Source organism: Sitophilus oryzae, unplaced genomic scaffold, assembly GCF_002938485.1.
Source record: "Sitophilus oryzae breed Bouriz unplaced genomic scaffold, Soryzae_2.0 scaffold_1514_pilon_pilon, whole genome shotgun sequence".
NCBI classification, from domain to species: Eukaryota; Metazoa; Arthropoda; class Insecta; order Coleoptera; family Curculionidae; genus Sitophilus; species Sitophilus oryzae.
The window spans coordinates 501,104-526,309 of NW_022146186.1; the positions used below are offsets into that span (position 1 = coordinate 501,104).

The 25,206-nt window shown below is 32.1% G+C and overlaps 1 protein-coding gene across 1 annotated transcript in view; it reads left to right on the forward strand.

The window, feature by feature from the left end:
- Positions 1-25,206, forward strand: part of LOC115878476 (neurexin-3) — a 350,620-nt gene that overhangs the window by 128,789 nt on the left and 196,625 nt on the right. The window contains exon 3 of the mRNA XM_030894994.1: positions 5,089-5,224. Within this exon, the coding sequence (XP_030750854.1) occupies positions 5,089-5,224 (136 nt within the window). The remainder of the gene's footprint in view (positions 1-5,088; positions 5,225-25,206) is intronic.

The following is a 25,206-nucleotide window of genomic DNA, read 5'->3' on the forward strand; positions in this document are numbered from 1 at the left end:
TTTTAAGCAAAGACTGGTTTAATAAATAATAATAACAGTAATAATTTGTTATACCTATTAACAACAAAATTTAAAATCATTTAATATAAACATTTTTTAAGTAGTAGCAAAATATAAACAACAAATTAGATGTCAAAATTATTTATATTAGATCCTATTTAAAAATAATATAGTCTCTAAATTTTTTGTGTGGCAACGTTGGTTTATAAATAATAATAATTACAGAACTAATTTGTTATATTAACAACAAATTTTAAAATCATGAAATATCAACATTTATTAATTTTCTAAGCATGCAGTGTAATGGAAGGAAAATATAAATAAAAAATTAGAAATCAAAATTATTTATATTAGGTGCTTTATATTACTATTTAAAAATAATATATTTACTTTTACTGGCATTTACTTTAAAAAATAAATGAAATATTTCTTCGCAAAAAACTACATGTAAGAGAATTAGCATAAACAAAATACAAACATCGTTAACTTTTTTTTTAATTGGCACGTGTAAAACTTTCAATTTAATTTTCTCACCCCATAGTTTGAGTTCGATAATCATTTACTTAACCACATTACTTAAATATGATTATTAAGTTCAACTAATTCATATTATTAAAAATTAAAACATCTAAAATACAAATATGTATTTTTAAAATTAATTGTAAGTTCATCTCATCTCTCTTAAAAATTGCTACTTCTCAAAATTACCCAATAAAAAATAGACCATATACCATATAAAATTAAATAATTGAAAGATCGGGCTACGGAAATCACACAAATTTTCGGAAAGATTTTGACCACCTCCACACGCACACAATCGTCAATTAAAAAACTACTATTTTAGTATTTTAAATATTTTAATAAACGCAAAAATAGCACACTATTTATACGTCGTAGTTATAAAAATTTGGAAGAACTAATAATGCACTGACGCACACAAAAATCAAACGAATACTAAATTCTAAATTTCATTTATCAAAAGCATTCGATAGTCGTGGCTCAACGATAACCATTTAGTCGCACGGCGAGGTTGTCACATATGCTTTAGTATACAAATGAATGAATGATTTTATTCGAATAAAACCATTCGATAGTTGAAATCATTCATTCAGTAACCATTCGATAGTCTAATTCATTCGATAGTTCCCATCGCTAGAAATAATAGTTTTTTCCCGCGACTTCGTCCGCATAAATTCGAATTTTGTCAATATAAATAAGTGTAATATTTATTGCAGCACCTAGTAAAAATATTTGAAAGTACCTATTACATGTGTCTAGTTGTAATTGATACACAAGTAGCATTTTTGGACACATTTTAGGTAATGTTTATAATAATCGTGTCTGTTTCTTGATACAAAATGGAAACGGTATGCCACAAATAGGAAACATGTTCGAAACCTATATATTTTATATGGTTTTATTACATGTGTTTCCAATGTGGTGGCACTAGCCGTTTCCTGAAATGTTTCGATGCGGAATCAGGACTTTTAGAAGAAATGTTTTGAAACATTTTCTGCAACTTGTGTCCAAAATGTTCCTGTTTTCAGCAGCCTCTGTTTCGAAATGTGAAGAAACAAATACCAAACTAGTAAAACTAAAAGTTTAACTAAATAAAATAGTCTGTCTGTGTGTGGATATCCAAACGAAAACAACCATCAACAATGTCAACCTCCGCCATATTTTTGTTTTGTTTTTGAGATCTTTTTTTTAGGTTCTCTCGCACAAAAAATGTCTGGCAAAAGTAAATTCATCGTTTAATTTAATAATGTACTTTTATATTTTTAATGCCCCTTTTATATATCATTATTTGTTGCTACAAAATATTTTTGTTTGAAATATATATTTTTATTTTTATTTCTATATCATGGTTCTGGAAATAAAAATGTATACATTAATGTAAGTAGGACGGCGTTCTTATGAGTTTTAAAGCTCAACAGCCGATAAAAATATATATTTTTAGTTAAAAACGCTATCACTAGCCAACATGGCGGAATCTTAATTCATTATTTTATAAAATTGACATGGAGTCATCTATATTATATCATATTTGTGTCTAAATAGAGAGAAACTCGTGTTTCGAAAATGAATCGATAAGAAATGGAAACCTTGTCCAAAATGTTTCGATTTAGCGCTATCTGGGTAGAAATTTCGAACTAGTCACCTGTCAGCAACCCGAATCAAAACTTCTGGTCAAAATAATTAAAACATTTATATTTACTTAAGAATAAGAAAAATATTTGTATTTGTACTCACCATATGTCCTCCCTTCTGCTTTTTTAATTATAGTACTCTAAAAACTTGAAGAATGCTTAAATGGCAAAAACTGCAGAACAAAATCCAAACAATAAAGTAAGGTTATGTTCTCATATTTGACAGAATATCAAATAAATTATGGAAACTTTTCAGGCACAAAACGGGTACGAAATCTTTGTAAATGTGAGCCACATCTGTTTCTTAAAAGTTTCGAAAAAGTTGTGACTCTAAGATCTTTATTGTTATAGCTTATTATTATGCCATATTTTGGTAAAATGTTTCGAAACAAAAAGCGATTTATGTTATGAAACATGTATCAAAAATGTGACGAAACTGTCAGCAGAGATTTTGTTTCGATATTGTGTCTAAAAATGCTACTTGGGTAGTCTCTTATTATAACACCTAGTGGCAGTATTTGAAAATACCTCTACCTCTATTAAACCGGACTCTGACTTGTATACTTATCTTAACTTTTATAAAACTTATAACATTTTTTACTGACATACAGGTCCGGCGATAGTGCGTCGTAGCTCCTATAATAAATACCTTATTTTGAGATTTTAAATATAGCTTAAACGTGATGATTTTTTTCTTTATAGTCGTTGTTGATTTATTGACATCACTTCATGACCTCTGGTCCTTTATTTCTTATTTTCAATCTATTGATCCGATGTGTTTATTGATCTTAAAATTAATGGCACAAGAAGGGCACATGGACCCACAAATATAATGCCTCTACTTGTTTGAACTACTACATAGATCTGAAATTAATACACAAAATCTTCAGCAAATTGTTTCACACAAAAACCAATACTAATAAACGAAAATATAAAAAAAAATGATAAAAAGAATGACCTCTCTTTAATTTTAATTAACGGAAAGCTTTCGAAGACGCCTGCAAGATTAACTGTCTAAAGAAAAGCAGACTTTTCTTATAAAATTCTTATGTTGAGCTCTTAATCTCCTCTAATACAGTTTTATTTCGATAAAATTCATGGACGAAATGCTCAAGAAATTGCAGATTACAATGTAAGAATGAAAACTGATTGATTTTAATTAAAAACTATTATTTAGTTATTATTTTGTATTTATATTTCACTGTGAATTTGCAAAAACACTTTAACGTCTGGAGTTTTGCTTTAAAAAGCAATCTGGCAAAAATGTCTCGTTATTTAATCAGTATTATTTTTCGTTTTCTTTAGAAGCCTAAGTGAGACTTTATAAATATTCATGCAATTACTTTACATAAAAATGGAGAAAAGCGTTGATTTGGCTCGTAGTAGAGATATAATTAAAAATGCTTTTAAATTAATTAAAAAGCAAATATTTTTTGTTGTTATGATTTAAAATCTTATGCTCTATGTTTTTGTTGTTATGATATTTACCTATAGTATATTAAAACTTTGTGTAAAAAAAGAGAAAAACTATACACTATTAGCATATAGGTACTGGGTGTTGCTCAAAATAACTTTTTTATTTTTTCAGATAACAAAACGAGATTTGGTACGATAGTATATGACGTAAATCAGGATTGATTGACGTATTTAGTGGTTTTCGATCACTTCCAGTTTTACCAGAAATGACTACAACTTTTTATTTTTAAATGGCACCATCGGTATTTTTTACTTTATTCGATAGAAAATAATACTCTGAATAGAATGACATATTATATGTCAACTTTTGACAATTTCGACAGTTTGACTAGAAATACCAAATTGTGTGTTGTACCAAATTATTGGTAAAAAAATGGTTTTTCCAAATTTGCTAATGAGCCACCCTCGTTCCATTTAAAAAAAGTGATATATTTTGATAAAAAATATGATTTGGACATCTTTTAACCGGTCAGGAAAAGACTCGAAAAATATTAGACGATCCAATGTATTTTTCCAAGGCTCCTTGATTAAAATTTAGTATTTTTAACACAGCCATGGCACTCAGATTTAAATTTAAAAACGATTTTTCTTTAGGCGAATATGTCAAACGTTGACATGCGATATGGCGTTCTACTCAGAGTGTCATTTTCTAACGAATAAAGTAAAAAAATAGGTTATCATTTAAAAATCAAAAGTTGTAGTCATTTCCGGTAAAACAGGAAGTGACCGAAAACAATTTAATACCGTCAATCAATCCTAATTTATATCATATACTAACATACCAGATTTCGTTTTTTGTATGTTAGTATATACCAAATGTCTTTTTTTATCTGAAAATGTAAAAAACCATAACTTTTTTCTTTGTAGGTCAGATTAGTAATGTAAAGGGTAATATTACCGTGGTAATATTACAGGTAATTTTGGTAATATTGTAATTTCACATGGGTCGCGTATGCTCCGTCCGGATGAGTTCGTCGACGGCTATCTTGAAAAAACACGCGGACGCTCGCTGTTAGTACAAGAAAAACAGATTTACCATAGAAAGGGCCGGAAAACTTACATTTATCTCGTCTATAATTATAATTTACTACGGAGAACATCCCAGAAGGGTGGAACACTTCACTCAATTAACGAAAGAGAAAGAAGAACGAGATGACGATATTGAGGATGGTTTACCTTTATCTACTCTATTCCATATTATAAACCACTCTGACTCTGACTAGTTTACAAAAACGTTCTTGCCTTTTTTGTAACGTTTTTACAGTTAATAGAAAATTAATATTATTTAAAAATTTGTTTTTTATAAATTACCAATGTTACCGTAATATTACTGGTAATATTACCGATTTATAAATTACCATAATAATAATTTTACATCACTAGTTGAGCCATTTTTGAGAAATTCCCGGTAGAGTTACTTTTGTGGACTTAATGGATAAATATTGTTTTATTCTCTTTACAGATACTGCGAGGAAACAGTAGTGATGCTTGCGAAGTCCGAGATCCCTGTCAACATGGAGGAATATGCATATCAACTGACAGTGGTCCCATCTGTGAATGTCGCAATTCAGATTACGAGGGTGAATTCTGCGAGAAAGGTAGGTTATTCCAACTGATATTCTAACAAAATTAGCATTAAAATTTACCTCGAAAATGTTAGTAGAACAATATTAACAACTAACATTGCATTTTGTTGTTTTGAAAGTACTTATATTTCTATTCAAGTAGTTTCTATAACTATAAGTCATGAATATAGTCTTAAATATGTGCAAATATTTTCAGGGCTGGTAGATCTCGATGAAAGAAACGTATTTTCTCTTTGTTGTTTTTTAAATAAGTCCAAAATAACCGAGTTATTCGAGTTTAAAAATTTAAAAAAAATATTTATTTTTTAAAGAATTTGAGGGCCACCGGATTTTTTCTGTATTTGCATCCCCTATAATGCCGTAACTGTAGAGTAAAGCCGTAACTATGGTAATATCAGAGCGTAAGAAATTATACCGTGGGAAAATTTGCGCTGTACAGGCATGTCTAAAAATTTTTCTAAAATATACAGGAAAATTTAAAAGAAAATGCACAATTTTCAACATTCTTTTTTTGCTAAAAAACTCATAGACGTGTTTCTGTGGTCGAAATATACCACCCCTAAAAATATTTACACTTATTTAAGACTCACCCTGTATATTTCAATATATTTCCAGATTTGAATATGCTATTCTCCAAATATTTTCCGTTGAATTTTTATTTTATAATGTCTAGTTGATTTAAGTAACGCTACTGATTTATTTATTAAATTCTCTAGATTTTAGAAAAATCATATTATAAGATAGTCTCAATTACCATTGAAATTTACTATCAAAAAGTCATAAAAGTATATAATGATTTTTTTACGCGTGTTTCTAAAAAATGCAATACTTTTAAGACGCAAATACCGTATAATCGGAAAAACGGCGTCCAGTTGGCTTGCAATTTTGCATATAAAATGACAGCGATCTTCATATCACAGCCATCGCTGACGCCGATTTTATTTTCGATCATACGGTGTTTAAGAGCTTATAAAATACTGATGCTATAGACCTATCTTATAAGGCCAAGAGCTTTTGTGATAACATATGGCCCTCTTGTTATAAATTAGGGCAATTTATCTTCCTTTATACTTCTTTATTCAATTTCAATAGAGTGCTATAAGTTTTTATACCTTCCTTGCGTCAAACTTCTTTTGCGTCCAAAGAAAAAATGGGAAGACGCTTTATGTGAATAAAATGGCTAATATAAAATTGGCACTCACTGTCAGAGAAAATGTTTTGTTATTAAATTAGAAATATACTAAGTGACATTGAGAATAGAACACCCACTAAAAGTTGTTTAATTTTAATAATCTTTTGTACATGAATGTAGGCGTAAACAAAAGGCGTAAATGATCAAAATTTGGAGTGAAAATATTGGCTCGTTACCTTGTCCCTGTTAATAATGTGTTGGACCACCTCGATGTTCTACTGTTTAACCAGCGGATCTGAAGCTACGGAAGGAATGCGAGAAAAAAAATCGATATTGCCACGTTTATCTATAAAATTGCAAAATTGCCAGACATGGATTATAAACTTAATATATTTTTATTATATATAATGTGTTTAGCATATATTCTGACGTATATTACTAAGGAATTTTAACGTAGTTCATATTGTTTTCTTTCATTCTGTATAATCTGCTTATTATGAAAGTTGAAGATTTTTCAACGATATCATTGGCAAACCGGCATCGCCGCGCATGGCCGCCTATTCATCGAACATGATTGGCGAGAGTACGTCTCAGGATTTGTTACCACGCGGTTGCCATGGCTTTTACGCCTTTCCTATTCGCTTGCTTTATCCCCAACTTCACGGTCTCTTCTGAAAAGAGTAGGAATATTGAATAGTATTGAAATATCCAGTGGCGGTGTCATTTTTTTATCATTATTACTTTATTTCATTATTTTATACCGGTTATCCTAAACTTTATTCCTACATTTTTCGTATATTTAATAGTTAAGTTGTGTTTTATTGTTTTGTTATCTTGTTATAATGTTTTTCGTTTGTAGTTTTTAATTATTAATATCAAGTTTAATCGTATATTTCTGTTTTAAAATGAATAAATTTGTTAAGGGTAAGACGCTACATAGTCAGACAAGAGAAATAAAAGCTAATTTATATAGGTAAGTTAATAATAACGTGGATGAAATCTCATTTGGTTTATTTCCTTGTGTTCATAATAGGGTTTGCAATGAAGAAGCTACAGAGAGTTCGCTTAAGTTGCCGCTTAAACGTAAACTTGAGCGGATATTTCTTTATACCGGAGTTAGCGTATCGACTATAAAAAAATTCACACAGAAGATAAAAAAAGGCTGAAAACTAACCGCGATAAAATGATATCCAGCTCTGGAAAGAAACCACCACGTGAGACTGCTGTCGAAAAGCTCGACGACTTTTTCGAAGTGGTCAGGAATTTGATAAATAGATTTTATCTCGAATTCAAACTCGTCCCCGCAATTAGAAAGCTTTTGCAAAAATTGCAGGAAGAATCGAATTTTCCTTTGCAGGGAAACGCTTAGGGGGTTATTAAAATCAAATGAATTTTTTTGGCGTAAAAGTTAAAATAACAGATAAATATTAATGGAGCGGCCCATTATATTGCAGAGAGAGATATAAATATATACGCGAAATTCGAAAATATAGCCAAGTATTATCTATTTGGATGAAACATATGGGTAGACAATGACCTAACCTTTAAAAACTGCTGGCGGAGCGATACCATATCTGGTGTAATAGGCAATATTGGATCTACTGGTAAGTAAAATTATGTTTTGTTTACGCTTCCAAAGTTAACTATTTTCAAGATTTTTTTTGCTGGAAATAGTTAAATATCTAAAATTATGTATTATAGAAAAAAATATAGTTAGTACAGATATATAAATAAATATACCTCAAGACTCAGTCTTGATCATCTGCTGATGGCAGACATGGTTAGCGAAACGTGCGTCCAGTGTAAAATTAAAAGTGTTTTGGTGTATTGTACTGATTTAGTGTTTTATTTTGCTGTGTAACACCAAAGGTTCCAACCCCCAGCTGTAATTATTTCTTCTATTATATTAACAACACAATAATAAGATGATTCAAAATATTTAAGGTTTATCTGCTAACTCAACAGTAACGATTCAAACAGCATAAAGTTTTTTGAAAAAAAATATTAATCTGAGTATTGTATTTATGATACACATTATTTTCATATAACACCGTACGCCCATACCTATTTTATGAATGAAATGGGCGTGTTTTGTTTACAACTGCGTTCCCCTGCCGATACCCCGTAGCTACAGATCCGTTGGTCACACTATATATAGTCTCTAAAAAAGAATAACTTTGAATTTTGACCGTTATTTTTTACCAACATGGCAAATATAAAATCCCTCTGTCAATAAAGTTACTGATATTCTTTAAATTGAGTGCCTGAACGAATCAGATAGGAAACTCTTTTTACTTTCGTGAAATAGAAAAGGAAAATTATAAAACAAGTCACAATTCTGCGTCTTCTTGCAAAAATCAACACGAAATGGCATAATTGTCAAAAGTCAAATGTCATCAGCTTTTGACATTTCTAAATATCAGACCAATGCCGTCTCTAATAGAACAGCCACGGAGCGAGATTTATGACGTCACGCTAGTTAGATACTACGGATTAATAAATATGTTGTAGAATACATGGAAAACATAACTATTCCTCGTATTTTTGGTTTGTATTTTAAAAATGATATAGTTTACATGAAATATACATAATATACAGTTAATAAATACAATATATTATATACCTATTTATAGTAATAAATACATTGGCAAATAAACTATGAACCATACAAATGCAGCAAATGTTTTACAATATACAAATAATGAATAGGTATATAATATATTGGGTAAAATGTAAAATATATTTTAAATTTTGGTTTGAAAATCGATTTAATTTAACAAAAAAACATGAATGATGAACAGAGACATACCTAATAAAATTAACACTAGACAAGCCCGCGGGAACTGTCAAATTCAAAGTTATTCGTTTCACAAACTATATAATCCTGTTACTTTGTTTTAGTCACTAAAGACGCTTCACGCTAGAAACGCAAAAAACGCTTTCTGTGTGGCCGTGGGCTTAAGCTTGATTTTCATGCATCCGTTGTCCGACGATACGTTGATACGATATTAATTTTATTTGTAGAATTTAAAACTTTCATTGGTTAGAAAATAACGCAGGTTTTAAATTTATCTCCGTTTATCGGATATACGTTGGTGTTATTTTATATTTTCGTTTCCATAACGATTTTGCTGTTTTACTTATATTTTTATTAAGGTTAGATTAAATTTGTCAAAAAATTGTCAAAACGTCCGTTATCGTATGAAAGGGTCCGTTGACGGGCTGAAATAAAATATTTACGGATGAAAAGTGGCGCGAAAACGCTATGACCTATCAGAGCACCGTCGGACCAACGTACCAACGTATAACGGATGCATGAAAAACAAGCTTTAGACAGTTGGATTGGAATTCCCATTCCAGGTTACGGAGTCTTTCAAGTTCTTCAGTTTCGCTTAAAGTTATCGCTGTATTAGTCACGTTTTAAACAATTCACAGCTTAAAGTTACTTTAAATTCACTGTGAAAATTTCACAGGTAGCGATATTTTGTCCATCCCTGCTCTAAATTAAAGCATTTCAGATCAGCAATTTCAGTAGTTATACTTCCGTCTAAAGCTGTAGGTGGCTAAAGTTTGAAATGGCTCTGGTGCACAATAGGTCCCCACGCATTTAACACTTTTTTGGGATTTTTTTGCAAGATTATCTTAAACTGAATATTTTTAAGCATAAAAATTGTTGGATGAATGTGTTTTATTTTTAAAAAGCGGCAAAAAAACGTATTTTAGGTACAGGCGACGGACAGTAAATATGTTAAATTTTCTACACGGATTCAGTAAAAACATCACATATTAGTACTTTATTACCTTATATAGACGTGGAATGATCTAATTTAAGCACAAAAATGTAACGAATCTTCTTTGTAAGCATAAAAATTAAGAAAATATATTTATTTACATCAGCTCAAGCTAGCAATTTTATGACTTTTTCGATTGACAGTTAATCGATCATCGGTATGTCATCTATGGCCTTCGCATAGAATTTGCGACGTTGTCAATAAAATTACTTTATATGATTTTCTTCTGAAATAAAGTTGTTGTGGAGGGACTTAAAACGGTAAGTTATCACTTTAGTGCAACAAAAATTGAACTGTCTAGTAGCTTATTCGTTAGTGTGGATTATTTTAAAGCAATTTCTGAAATAAAATTTGCGGATTTTTCAGGTTCTACGAAAATATAAGTTTTTTTAATATATACTGTTTTTCGACGCGTAATCAATGAAGTTTTGTCATTAGGCTCAATTAGGTTAGCCTGGTTATTTGGAAGGTGGTAATGCATTGGTTAGCCTGGTTATTTGGAGGGTGTTAATGCAATGGTTAGCCTGGTTATTTGGAGGGTGGTAATGCATTGGTTAGCCTGGTTATTTGGAGGGTGTTAATGCATTGGTTAGCCTGGTTATTTGGGGGTGTTAATGCATTGGTTAGCCTGGTTATTTGGAGGGTGGTAATGCATTGGTTAGCATGGTTATTTGGAGGGTGTTAATGCATTGGTTAGCCTGGTTATTTGGGGGTGTTAATGCATTGGTTAGGTTAGGTTGATAGGCTGGTTATTTGGAGGGTGGTAATGCATTGGTTAGCCTGATTATTTGGAGGGTGTTAATGCATTGGTTAGCCTGGTGATTTGGAGGGTGTTAATGCATTGGTTAGCCAGGTTATTTGGGGGGTGTTAATGCATTGGTTAGGTTAGGTTAGATATTCTGGTTATTTGGAGGGTGGTAATGCATTGGTTAGTCTGGTTATTTGGAGGGTGGTAATGCATTGGTTAGCCTGGTTATTTGGGGGTGTTAATGCATTGGTTAGGTTAGGTTGGTGGGGAGTGTTTGGAAGTACGCAGATCACATCGATTTCGGAATCTTACTGAACAAATCCGGGAAAAATATATTTTTAAACAATTGTGCTAAATACTGTGTAATGATTTTATTGTCAATTTATTTTTATAGTGTTGTTGTTTTGCCTCGTTTATTATATTTTTAATTTTTCGTGTTCTTAAAGTGCGTACTAAATGTAAAAAAAATGAATATAAAGTAGAACGTTTTCGTCGATTTTACACAGGGTGAGTATGGCAACACTGTGCATAACCTTGTATTTTACTGTCTTTATGAAGGTTATAATAGGGAGTTTTCGCATTGAATTATTTTTTTTCGTAGAAAAAGTGGTTCATCCAACAATTTTTTTCTTTTAAACCATTCCATTAACTATGGGATCCACATTAAAAATTAAAAAAACACGATTTCGTGGGGACCTGTTCTGCACAAGACCCGTTTGAAATGTTATCGATTTACAATTAGATAGTTTTATTTAAGCCACACACAACCAATCGAGAAAGTTTTTGCAGTTGCAGTTGCAACGTTCGAACACCACAAATTGCATTCGAGATTGCTCGAAGTAAAAGTTCAAATATCCGAGGCGGCTTGATAGACGGACGTCCGAAATAAATCGAGCAAATATAGCGAAATTTTAGACTTTCGTATAGAACCTTAGACCATTACACGGTGACTAGACTAATCAATCTGGCGGATGGTTTAGTTTCTGTATAGAACTCCACTATAGTCGACTCGAAGCTTTGTTTAATAATAAAAATGTAGTTTAACGTTTGTTTGATAATAAATAACATTGATATTTGGGAGTATTCATACCAGTAAAGCTACAATCCGGTAACTATTTCAATGAGAAGCTGAACGAATTAGGCAACAAAAATAAAGTCCTCCTATTTCGTGTACCAGCTCACCAAGAGATAGAAGGCAATGAACATGCAAACGATCTAGCTAGAAAAGGAGCGAACATTCCACTAATTGAACCAGAATTTTTCTACTTCTTAAGTGGAAACCAACTTAAAACAGAACTCAAGAATCTGGAAGACTCCATCCGTAACTTGGAATGGGAATCCTCCAATAGTAGAAATAGATTACTTTGTAAATGTAGCGAAAAACTTCACTAATACCATATATCTTTCTAATGATCCACTTTCATATCTCTCTAATGATAATGTAAACTTACACAATTTCTTTTTTTCGCCCGTAGTTTTAGAAGAGCTTCGCAGTACAATTAATACCATCAAAAATAAATCCTCTTCTGGGACTGACGGGCTAACTTTAAAAATGTTTTAGAATCTGCCAGAAAGCACTCTGAATCACCTAACAACTTTAATAAACATGTCATTCCAAAATGGTATTTTTCCAAAATGTCTTAAGACGGCAATAATCATTCCTCTGCATAAAGGAGGAGACAAAGATGAAGCTTCTAACTATAGCCCAATTGCACTCCTTCCAACGCTATCTAAGATCATAGAAAGGTTGGTTAAAGGAAGGCTTGTATCTTTTCTGTTTAAGTACAAAATACTTACTGAACATCAGTTTGGATTTCTAAGCAACAAGTCCACAAATGACGCTATGTTTTCCCTCCTTAATAAAGTTTACTCCAGCCTAAATAACCATCATTCTATAGCAACAATTTTCTGTGATTTTTCTAAGGCGTTCGACTGTGTAAATCATAAGATCCTAATTAATAAACTGCAGCACTATGGGTTCAGGGGAACATCTCTCGAATGGTTTAAGTCGTATCTGAGCAACAGAAGTCAACTTGTGAGGGTGGATACCACGTTGTCTTCTAGCAAGCCAATAGAATGTGGAGTACCACAAGGCTCAGTGCTAGGCCCCATTTTGCTTCTTCTTTTTATTAACGACATTGCTAACATCAGTGGCAAAATACGTCTTTTTGCCGACGACATTAACTTCACTTGGAGCAACAAGGACGTCGCAGCACTTCACAGAATTATATCAAATGACTTAATCACCATTAAATCTTGGTGCGATTCAAACCTCCTGAGTCTCAACATTTCTAAAACTAAAGCTTTGTCGTATAAAAACTCGCTGCAGCCTTTTGTACTTAATAACACCACCATTGACGTCGTAAAATCTGTAACATTCTTAGGGCTTATTGTAGACAATTCTTTGAAATGGGACATGCATATCGAAACTTTGTCGAAAAGATTGAGCTTTGTCTGTTTTGCGTTAAGATCTGTTTCTAAGGAGCTTAACTTGTCAATAGCTAGAACTTTTTATTATGCACTTTTTGAGTCGCACCTCAGGTATGCCCTTCCATTCTCGGGTACGTGCTGTGCGAGTCAATTTGACCGCATTTTCAAGCTCCAGAAGAGAGCTGTTCGATATTCACTGGGACTAAACAGCCGAACTCATTGCCAGGACTTTTTTAAAAAATTAAAAATGTTAACTCTTCCTTCCTTATTTATATTTGATTCCGTTTGCCTAATACGTAAGCATGTATCAGCTTCTCAAGAAAGGCCATCTCACACTTATCCACTTAGGAACGCGGAGCAAGATCTTTATCTACCTACCCCACGCTTAGAGTTAGTTAAAAGTTCAATATTATACAACTCGAAAAAAATGCACAATCACTTGCCATTTGAAATCAAATCCATAACATCGTTTTCTTCATTTCGCAAAGCATTGAACTCTTGTTTACTAGACAAGGCTTTCTATGCCGTGAATGAATTATATTTTGATAATCGAATTTGATCTTGTAAACACTGGTCTAATGTTTGCTATTGCCATATTTACCAATGACACCGAAATAGATTTATTAGAGGTCATTGATATTTTTACTATAAACTAGCCAAATATTTTTGAATATTATTTTTATTTTTTTTTATTCTTTGACATTTTAAACATTTATATAAATGTTTATTTTGAACAATAAGACTGACAATATTATTTGTATAATGTTTTGTATTATCTTTTGTTTGTTTGTTTGTTTACTTTGTTTGTTTATTTTACCTTTGTCTACAAATTGTAAAAATTTTTGACAATAAAGGCATTTATTTATTTATTTTATTTATTTATAGTTTAAGACACTCGAAGAAATTTCTCAAGACTTACGACCGAGAAAAATCAAAGAGTTTCCTTGATAAAGAACAATTTTCGGATTGTCATAGGGGTTTTAACAGTTCAGTAGATTCAAGCTAAGAAATACCGGCGAATGCAGATTTTGTGAGGAAAATGGGGAATCACCAGAACACCTTATCACTGAGTGCGCCGAGAACTAAGGAAATGACCATTGATACCGGAGATGAAGAGTTAACCTCTGTAAACCCGTCTCAGATAGTGGCTTTTGTCAAAGCCCTGGGACAGTATGATTAGTTATAACTCAAGAAAGACCTATAAGGTCGCAGTGGTTAACTTTCCCTCTCCAATACAACTACAATATACCATTTCTTACGGGTTTTAACCTTTGGTCTAGTGATATAATACCATAATTTTTTTTCGAACACTTTACGGAAAAGAATGATACTGAATAAAACAAAAAAAAACGCAACTTGTACATTTTCAACCGCAAAATCGAAATAAAAACAATGACATATGGGCAATTTTCACCGGCCATTTTGGAATCTTATTCCTAAAAACCGCGAGTTTGACAACCGAGTTTCATTGCTCCAGCTTTTATTTGGAAAAACCAAGAACTATCGATGAAATAAATTAACTTTTCAGATCATTTATAAGATTTTTTGTCTTGATTTTATCGAGAATCGAGTATGAAAACTTAACCATTTTGGAAATTTTATATAGTTTGTCTCGTGCAACTTTTCCGAATATTGTTCAATAAGATAAATAAGACATCCAAAAAATGACAGAAAATAAAATTATCTGTGAATAAAAATGACATAAACTACTGTCATAAGTAGTGGATCTTCAATAAGTGCACATGTGCACGTGAACGTTCAATTTTAACGCCACTTTTTTTTGAGAAAAAAAATTAATTTAAATTTTATTATACTTTCATTAATTATATTTCTTCGCAAACAATAAAGCTACATTCAGAACCTCCCGTTCATTGGAATAAATTAGTGGTTCTAATTAAACTTTATACGTTTTTTATTATTTACACTATTAGTTTACGATCATTCACAATGTCTAAAAAAACACAATTAAAATTAATCGTTGTATCCATAGAGAAAGCATAATATTTAGCTTATAAAACAATAAACTTTTGATTTCTAACTAAAATTTTTCTTGGCGGATGATAATCAAAGGCCTAAATGACATTTTGCGCAAATTTTGAAGTGTAATTACTGGAAAAGTTAAAAGTTTGATAACTTTTTCTACTAATTGAAAATATCTACCACTAATTTTAACTTTCTGAATGCTTATATACATTGAACTTAAAAGGAGCAAACTTCTACGCTAATTGAAACCACTAATTTATTCCACTAATTACGAGGTTCTGAATGAAGCTTTAGGGTTTAAACCTATCTAGATATTATTTAAAAAGAACTCAGTCTTTCTATGCTGATTATGCTTAACATGCCAGCCCCATGCATGTCATGTTTTATCACATTCATTCTTCCGCATAGCCTAATAGCTTTGTTTAGTCCTCATCAGAATACTAGATCTAAGTGGTCGAACATTTATCGTCCCCCGCACTCTTTGTTCCCCGCCACTCACAAGCGACGTACTGTGTATTAAGCTGGCTTATGTGCACATTTAATTCGTGCACTTGCAGCCCACGATTAGAATTATCAGCGTCAGATTAGAACTGATTCCACAAACTACAAAAATGACATTAACGTGAAATACTTTAAGACAATACATTTTCACAGATGGGTTTCTTTTTTTTATAAAATTAGATTCTTTATTGGGAGTGATCGCGTGACAATTTTTGACTTTATTATATAAAATGAGAAATTGTTTGTTTCCTTAAATGAATAGTAATATAGATCGACATAAACAGTTCTTTCAAGAAACGACAGAGCCATGTTTGGTTTGCCTTCAAGTAGAGACTAGAAAGACTGTGTCTAGTTGGTGTGTTTATGATCTATGTCACGGATAAAACGCCTCGTCGGTAATTTTGGCATTGTTAATATTTCATCGGGAGCGGGAGCCCCATCTGGCGACGAAGACAAGTTTGAAACGTATTACAGGTCGCTGTTCAACGTCGCAAAGATCTATAACAAGCGCTTCTAGCGGAAGAGAGATTGGGATAATTTATCACTAATATTATTTACGATATCTTATCACTTGGCATCAGATATTGCAGTTTTTTGAATGAAATAAAAGGGTATATTTATATATTCTTAAAAATGAGAAATAGAAGCATCATCCCTATCACACCAAAACTAAATAATGAACAATTATAACAGCTTTTCAACAGTTTTTTTATATGTGAATTATTTTGGTATTTTTCACAATTTCACGATTCACAAAAACAAAAGAGTTTAAATTCATATTAAATAATCCGAAATAATTCAGATGGCATAAATTCGAGTAACGTGTTAATAGCTCGTGACGAAAAGTAGAACCAGTTCTAATTTTGAAGCAGTGGCATGGCATGCTACGACGACAAATGACACGTTTCTGACAGCGCTACTTCAGTGTGCGCTGACAGATGATAGCAGACGTTAAAAAACTCTAAAAGAATGTAACACCCTTGTTGACCTTTCTTTAAAGAGAAAATTGCAATAATATGGAATTCATTAACAAAATTAAAGATATAACATTGCATGAAGGTGAAATTTTGGTCTCCTTTGATGTATCTTCGTAGTTTCAAAGTGTTCCAATTCCACATACTTTAGGCTACTTGAAGGAATTACTGAACGCAAATGGTCTCGACAACAAAACTGCGATTGAATATATTGAGCTTACATCGTTATGTATGAAACAAAATTGTTTTCAATTTAATAACAACTTTTTTGAACAGCGGGAAGGTACAGCAATAGGTAATCCATTGTCTCCATTTTTGGCTAATTTATTCATGAGCAGGTTTGAAGTGGAGGCTAAGAATCAGTTTAAGTATTTTCCAAGAGTATGGTTTAGGTATGTGGATGATATTTTTGCTGATTTTGACACACATTCAGACACCATAGATAATTTTATTTCTAAGTTAAATAATCGTTTTCCTTCCATTAAATTTACGCATGAAATTGAGAACAACGACAGATTACCATTTCTAGATGTATTAGTTATTAGAAATAATAATAATTGCCTGGAATTTGATATCTATAGAAAAAATACCACTACACGCAGATATATTCCTAATGTATCATATCATAGTGCCGAACATAAAATGGCTAGTTTAAATTTCTTAGTTCATAGATTACTTAGTTTTCCACTTTCCAGCCGAAAGATATGAAATAGAAAGAGATTACATTAGGGATGTACCTGAGTGTAATGGATATTCTCCTTCACTAGTTGATAAAATAATTAGAAAACGTAGGTATAGGTTAATAATTTCTGAAAATTCGACTTTTCAAGTGGAGAAAGATACGTCAAAATATTTTTCAATACCGTTTGATAGAGAGTTTTCCCGTGGTCTAAAAGGAATTCTTAAGAATGTCAATTATAAACTTATGTATAGTGCTAATAATAAATTACAACAATTATTAGTTAATCCAAAGGATAAAATACCTCCACTGGAAAGGTCGGGTATTTATGAAATTTCTTGTAAAGATTGTAATCAGAAATATGTTGGGCAAACTAGAAGATCGATAGTAACTAGATTTAAAGAACATTTAGCTCAGATAAGATATGATAGACCGGATAAATCTTGCGTTGCCGAACATATTGTTGATAAAGAACATTGTATAGATCTTAATAATTTAAAATTAATTAAACAAGTCTCAAATTACAGGCAGTTAGATGCATATGAAAGCATCAGAATTAATAAATGTAAAGATAGCATGAACACAGACAACGATCCAATTCCTTCAAGTTCTTTGTTCCTACTACTCTAGTGGCGGAAATTTAACTGTTACGCTCGGTGGACTCTGACTCGGTTGGCTAGATCTTGCCACGCCCACTTGGTGCCCACTGAGCGAGTATATAAACGCTCAACTTGTAGATTGTATTTTACTTTATAATCATCTGCTGATGATGCTAACATGGTTAGTGAAACACGCGTCCAGTGTAAAAGTGAAAGTGTTTTGGTGTATTGTGGTGATTTAGTGTTTTTATTTTACACTTATTGTCGTTTGTTCAATTCAACGTAACTTGCTAGATGCATATTACTTGCCAGATCACGCGTCACGTGAGATGCTACGTCACTTTGGTGGGCGCTCTCACTTACTTGCCAGATTACGTGCCACGTCAGATGCTACGTCACTTTGGTGGGCGCTCTCTCTAATAGAGGAGTGGTAAAATATAAATTAGTTCTTTTTTTCATACATGTGATACTTATTGAAGCATTATTGAACCAGTGACTGTGTCGGCTGACGCAAGCAAACAAGTAATAAACCGTCGACATTAGATTTTCTCAGTCTGGCATTTATTAACGTTGTGGCGTATAGATCGGGTTCGGAGTAAATGTGCAGGTTAACAGCAGCAAGTTATTAGCTGCGGTTTGCGTGTTGCTACAGCAGGAAATATTTATTAAGTGTGCAATTATTTTCATTGTAGAACATCGTGCTTAGAATCGCGAAACGAATACGTCTCAAATAAAAACGTTGTAATTTTACGGCGACGAGAAAACTTGCTTTAATTTATCAAGCGTAATTAAGAGGATTTATGGTTCCGTAAGATTTATTAATTGAAAATAAATTACGTAGTTGTTTTTTCTCTGTAAAATTGACTTTTTAAATCTTAAAGCAAAGTTACAACAAAGACAAAATCAGAACGTCGACGGTGTTAATAGACGTGCCTGTACAGGGTGTCCCACAAAGAATAGCTCTCGGCTGTATCTCGGAAAGGCCGTAGAGCCTACGGAAAAAAATATTTATATCTAAAGAGGCTATGAGAAGTTGCTGGAAATTATTTTCAAATTTGTAAAACGGTCGCTACAGGGTGCAACTGCTATGGAAAATAAGAAAATAGAAACAAAACAAAATTTTGTCTACGTAAAGGGTACTCTTATAAATAATAGCTTCATAATCTTCAGTAAATTTTTTTTTTGTTATAACCATTTGCCCCTACATACTAAAATAAAGTGGTTGAGGAAAGTTAGATTTTTTTTCTATTTAAATGTTAATAACTCCAGACTGAATGAACAGAATCTAACAAACGAGGGTTCGTTTAAAAGAACGTTCCTTACTCTATATTATACCATAAAAATAATAATAATCGCCAGGGGGCGCTGTCTTACAATTTAACAAACATTGTGTGTTTTTTCCAAAAAAAATTAAATGCGGGATGGTATTTTAACTATGGTAAAGAGTTAGAGATAGTAAATAAATAAAAGCTTAAAAAATCAGCGAAAACCGCATCTTGATATCTTCTTTCAAATCGAAGATATTAAGTTCTCTGCGAATGCACGTTCTTAAGAGTCTATTACGCTGTACTGTTCGGGTCGTTCTCAGGGGTTGGGTAAAGTGGGTGTGTGGCCGAGAGAAATATACAGGGTGTCCCAGAAATGAGTGCAAATATTTTAAGGGGTGGTAGATAAAAGCTGGTCAAAATAAACATATTTTCTCTTTAGCATTTTTAAAATAAATTGAAAATAACCGAGTTATTTAACTTTTGTTTTGTTTGTTTCCTTTCATGTTTCTCTGTTTTATTTTTAAAATTTAATACGAATTTGATTGCTTCGAATGTCTTGAATTTGAAATTGTTGTAACTACGGCAACGTTGCTTAACATCGTCGTCTGACGCAAGCCCGCCACGACGGCGCGGCTCAAAGGACCAGTTTACACGTGGCACTCTTGGCCGACGCACGATGGTTGGGCTGTCGAAATACATCGAAAAAATAGCGAAAAAACAAAATACTTATTTAAAATTGTTGAGTGAAACATGTATTTTCTTAGATTGAAAGTGTTCGTAAAGTGGCGATATTCAAGTAGACGGTATTCAAAGTAATGTGCGCTTTTCCAGGTGTTTTATAAATCAGTGGTTCAAATAAAACAGAGAAACATTAAAGAAAACAAACAAAACAGAAATTAATCGATTATTTGTTGAACTGTTTTCGATATATTGAATTCTAAATTACGATAAACATTTTAGGAATTTCTTTTTTGTGACCTGGTTGTGAATAATATGATGAATCATTTTCGTAAACGTCATAAACGTAATGTTTTAGTTAATTTTCGGTGGTTTTTGTTAAGTTTTTATTGAAAGGGTAAGTACTAAAAATAATTAATGAGTTTTTTTTTCTATAATAATTATTAATAATGAGCACTGATAAAAGATTAAATTTAACATTCCTAATTTTTGAGTAGAAATTTGTCTATGAATTTATAAATGTAGAACTATGTGGAATGTGGTAAACATAGGAGGTTGCAACACTGCAAGGTTTAGATACACCGTAGAGAAATCTCAGGTGAATAAACAAGTGGCACTAAAAAGTTTTTTCAAATTTCCCGGAAAATGTCAAGAAAAATTTTAAATTTTCAACAATTTTTTTTGGCAAAAAAAACCTCATAGGCGTGCTTCTGGGGTTGAACTATACTACCAGTTAAAATATTTGCAATTATTTCTGGGACACCCTGTATATTATATTTCAAGAAATCTGCCTAAGACTTTTTTTGCAGAGCTTCAGCATTTGCCATAAAATAGCGAGCAATTTGTTACAAAGCCATATAAACTATATATCATTGTAATCACAAAACTTCAATCTCTTTCCGTATTGTAACGGAATTTAAAATTATTTCTTTATTTTCGAGAAAATTTAGCCCAAACATAAGAAATATTTTGTTGGTGTTCGACTATCAAAATCTTAAAAATAAAGAAGTTGTCTAAAAATGTGCTACAATACAGATATAATATAATCCTTTATCTTTAATTTCCTTCTTTATTTATGTAGGAAATACCTAGCTAGTTTTACATAAAACGTTAAATGCCGAGCGCTTATATTGCTACTTTTTCGGACCAGTCGTCTTCGGTTTGCATATTTGTAGATTTCCACTAGAATACGAACGAATGGTAAGGTTCGTCAGTTCTATCCACGGATTGTGCTTTCATTAAATCAATAATGAATAAAAAAATATTTATATTTTATAAACTAAAAAAGTATTTTCGTAGGTTTTTGTCCAAAAAAAGTATCCCTTAAAATTACTTTAAAAACCTTCTATTCTAAAAACCAACAAAAGCAACCCTATTTTTTATATACACCCGCCCTAAATATTTAGTAATTTTAAAAGGCCCCCGTCTCGTTCTATCAAAGTAAACCGTCTCGAACGGCTTTTCTACATTGTACTTGACAAAAAAAATGTAACGCAAAGGCGGACAAAAAAGGAGTCGAGTGAACTTGAGAAGCTTCTTCGTTGAAAGGTCGACAACACGGCCAATTAAGTATTAAAAAGGAACGTCTCTCCAGCGTCTTACTTTAAACTGCGCATCGTCTTGGGGGCGTTGAAGCACGGCGTCGTATTGCGGGTAAGGATGGGAAATTATGGCTTAAGCATGGAGTTAATAAAGAATTTTTAATTTAACACCATAAAAGGAGGTAGAAGTAAAAGCAAAGTATTTTAGAGTAAATAGTCAATTTTTTAATATCAGGGCCTACTTTGTTTACGCGGGTTTAAATGGTCCTAAGATAAATAAGCTAAATCTTAAATCAGCCCTAAGACATTAAGCGCCAAGATTGCTATATGACCAATCCAGCGATATCCTAAATGCACCCCACGTTGGGCGCCAATCTTGGAGCCTTTAAAGTTTGAAATTCAACTAAACACAAAGTTTGCTTAAATCAGAGTTGGACTATTACAATTATAATTAGAGCTTTTTAATTGTAACAGTCGGGTGGTCGGGGTTCCAAGATGTTAATGAAAGAGCGCCACGAGATTATACTCTTTGGACTCTGAATAAAAGATGTGTGTTTAGTCTTGTTCCCTCAATACACCAAAACACTTTTACTTTTACACTGGACGCGCGTTTCGCTAACCATGTTAGCATCATCAGCAGATGATTATAAACTAGATATTCATATTCAGCACTTGCCCGAGGCTTCTAAGGTATTTGCAAGAGAGGCTTGTAGAAATCAGTTATCAAAAAATATCGTTTCAAGTAAATCATTAAAATCTAACAAGGAGCACAATATTGTCAAGAGTTTGCGTAACAAAGATTGTTTCTACCTAAAAGCTGATAAGGGAAATAAGGTTGTTATATTAGATAAAAAAGACTATTACGATAAGGTTAACAACTTAATCGATAATGGCCCTACATAAATTTGAAAAAGAATCCTTTGTCTAAGATGGTAGCAGACGTTAAAAAAACTCTAAAAGAATGTAACACCCTTATTGATCTTTCTTTAAAGAGGAAATTGCAAGTATCCAATCCCTCATTACCAAAATTGTATGCTTTGCCAAAAATTCATAAACCGGACAAGTCTATGCGCCCAATTGTATCGGCTGTAGGTTCTCCGACTATAATTTGGCAAAATGATTATCAAGGGAGTTCGAAAATTTACCTGATCATGAACCTTCTTTCTCAGTTAAAAATAATATTGAATTCATTAACAAAATTAAAGATATAACATTGCATGAAGGTGAAATTTTGGTCTACTTTGATGTATCTTCGTTGTTCCCAAGTGTTCCAATTCCACATATTTTAGGCTACTTAAAGGAATTACTGAACGCAAATGGTCTCGACAACAAAACTGTGAGTGAATATATTGAGCTTACATCGTTATGTATGAAACAAAATTGTTTTCAATTTAATAACAACTTTTTTGAACAGCGGGAAGGTACAGAAATGGGTAATCCATTGTCTCCATTTTTGGCTAATTTATTCATGAGCAGGTTTGAAGTGGAGGCTAAGAATCAGTTTGGGTATTTTCCAAGAGTATGGTTTAGGTATGTGGATGATATTTTTGCTGTTTTTGACACACATTCAGACACTATAGATAATTTTATTTCTAAGTTAAATAATCGTTTTCCTTCCATTAAATTTACGCATGAAATTGAGAACAACGACAGATTACCATTTCTAGATGTATTAGTTATTAGAAATACTAATAATTGCCTGGCATTTGATATCTATAGGAAAAATACGACCACACGCAGATATATTCCTAATGAATCACATCATAGTGTTGAACATAAAATGGCTAGTTTAAATTTCTTAGTTCATAGATTACTTAGTTTCCCACTTTCCTACGAAAGATATGAAATAGAAAGAGATTACATTAGGAATGTAGCTGAGTGTAATGGATATTCTCCTTCACTAGTTGATAAATTAGAAAACGTAGGTATAGGTTAATGATTTCTGAAAATTCGACTTTTCTTGTTTATAATCATCTGCTGATGATGCTAACATGGTTAGCGAAACGCGCGTGCAGTGTAAAAGTAAAAGTGTTTTGGTGTATTGTGGTGATTTAGTGTTTTTATTTTGCTGTTTAACACCAAAGGTTCCAACCCTCAACTGTAATCTTGTTCCCTACCGGCTTAACGAGTGTCTAAATCGACTCAAAAGGAGCACTCTTATTTACTAGCACGTAGCGTGTCCAACTGATTTTAATAAATTACAGAATTAATAGCGTAAATTTAAAGAAGAACAATTAAAAGAAAAATAACATTACACAAAAATAACATATTATAAAACATTACAACAAAACATATTAATAATTAGTAATTATTAAACTAATTTAAATTAGTAATTCTAGTAGAAAATCATCACGATATGGCAAACAATTATAAAACACACCAGTGCGGGCATTCTCAGTGAACAAACTCACGTTTCACTGCAACGAACTTTTTCACCGTGAATGCTTTGCTTTAATGTATAAGCTCAGCAAAATAACAGCTCAGTGGAGTTTTCCAGGCGTTCACCTGACCATATACCAACATTATCTAACGTCGCTTAATTCTAGTATCCATCGAAAACCGGTATTACAGGTTTGGCTTATTTATAAAGAGATATCATTTCAATAACATTTAAAAATATATTATAACGAGTATCGCAATATTCGATGCTAAATTACTTTTTTTTATACATTCAATTTAAATATTAAAATAAAATATAGAACGGTGTATTTAAATTCATTTTTTTTTGTTCAGAATCTTATAAAAAATATTGAAGACACTTTATAAATAAATATATAAATAAATGTCTTTATTGTCAAAAAATTTTTCAATTTGTAGACAAAGGTAAACTAACAAACAAAGTAAAAAAACAAGGTACACAAACAAACAAAAGATAATACAAAACATTATACAAATAATATTGTCAGTCTTATTGTTAAAATAAACATTTATAAATGTTTACAATGTCAAAGAACAAAAAAATAAAAATAATATTCAAAAATATTTAACTAGTTTATAGTAAAATATCAATGACCTCTAAATAAATTCATTTCGATGTCATTAGTAAATATAGCAATAGCAAACATTAGACCAGTGTTTACAAGATCAAATTCGATTTTCAAAATATAATTCATTTACGGCGTAGAAAGCCTTGTCTAGTAAATAAGAGTTCAATGCTTTGCGAAATGAAAACAATTATGTTATGGACTTGATTTCAAATGGCAGGTGATTTGGTTTGGTTTGGTTTGGTTTGGTTGGTGCATTTTTTTCGAGTTGTATAATATTGAACTTTTAACTAACACTGAGCGTGGTGTAGGTAGATAAAGATCTTGCTCCGCGTTCTTGAGTGGATAAGTGTGAGATGGCCTTTCTTGAGAAGCTGATACATGTTTACGTATTAGGCAAACGGATTCAAATATAAATAAGGAAGGAAGAGTCAATATTTTTTATTCTTTAAAAAAGTCCCGGCAATGAGTTCTGCTGTTTAGTCCCAGTGAATATCGAACAGCTCTCTTCTGGAGCCTGAAAATGCAGTCAAATTGAGGGGCACAACACGTACCTCAGAATGGAAGGGCATACCTGAGGTGCGACTCAAAAAGTGCATAATAAACAGTTCTAGCCACTGACATGTTAAGCTCCTTAGAAAGAGACCTTAATGCAAAACAGGCAGAGCTCAATTTTTTCGACAAAG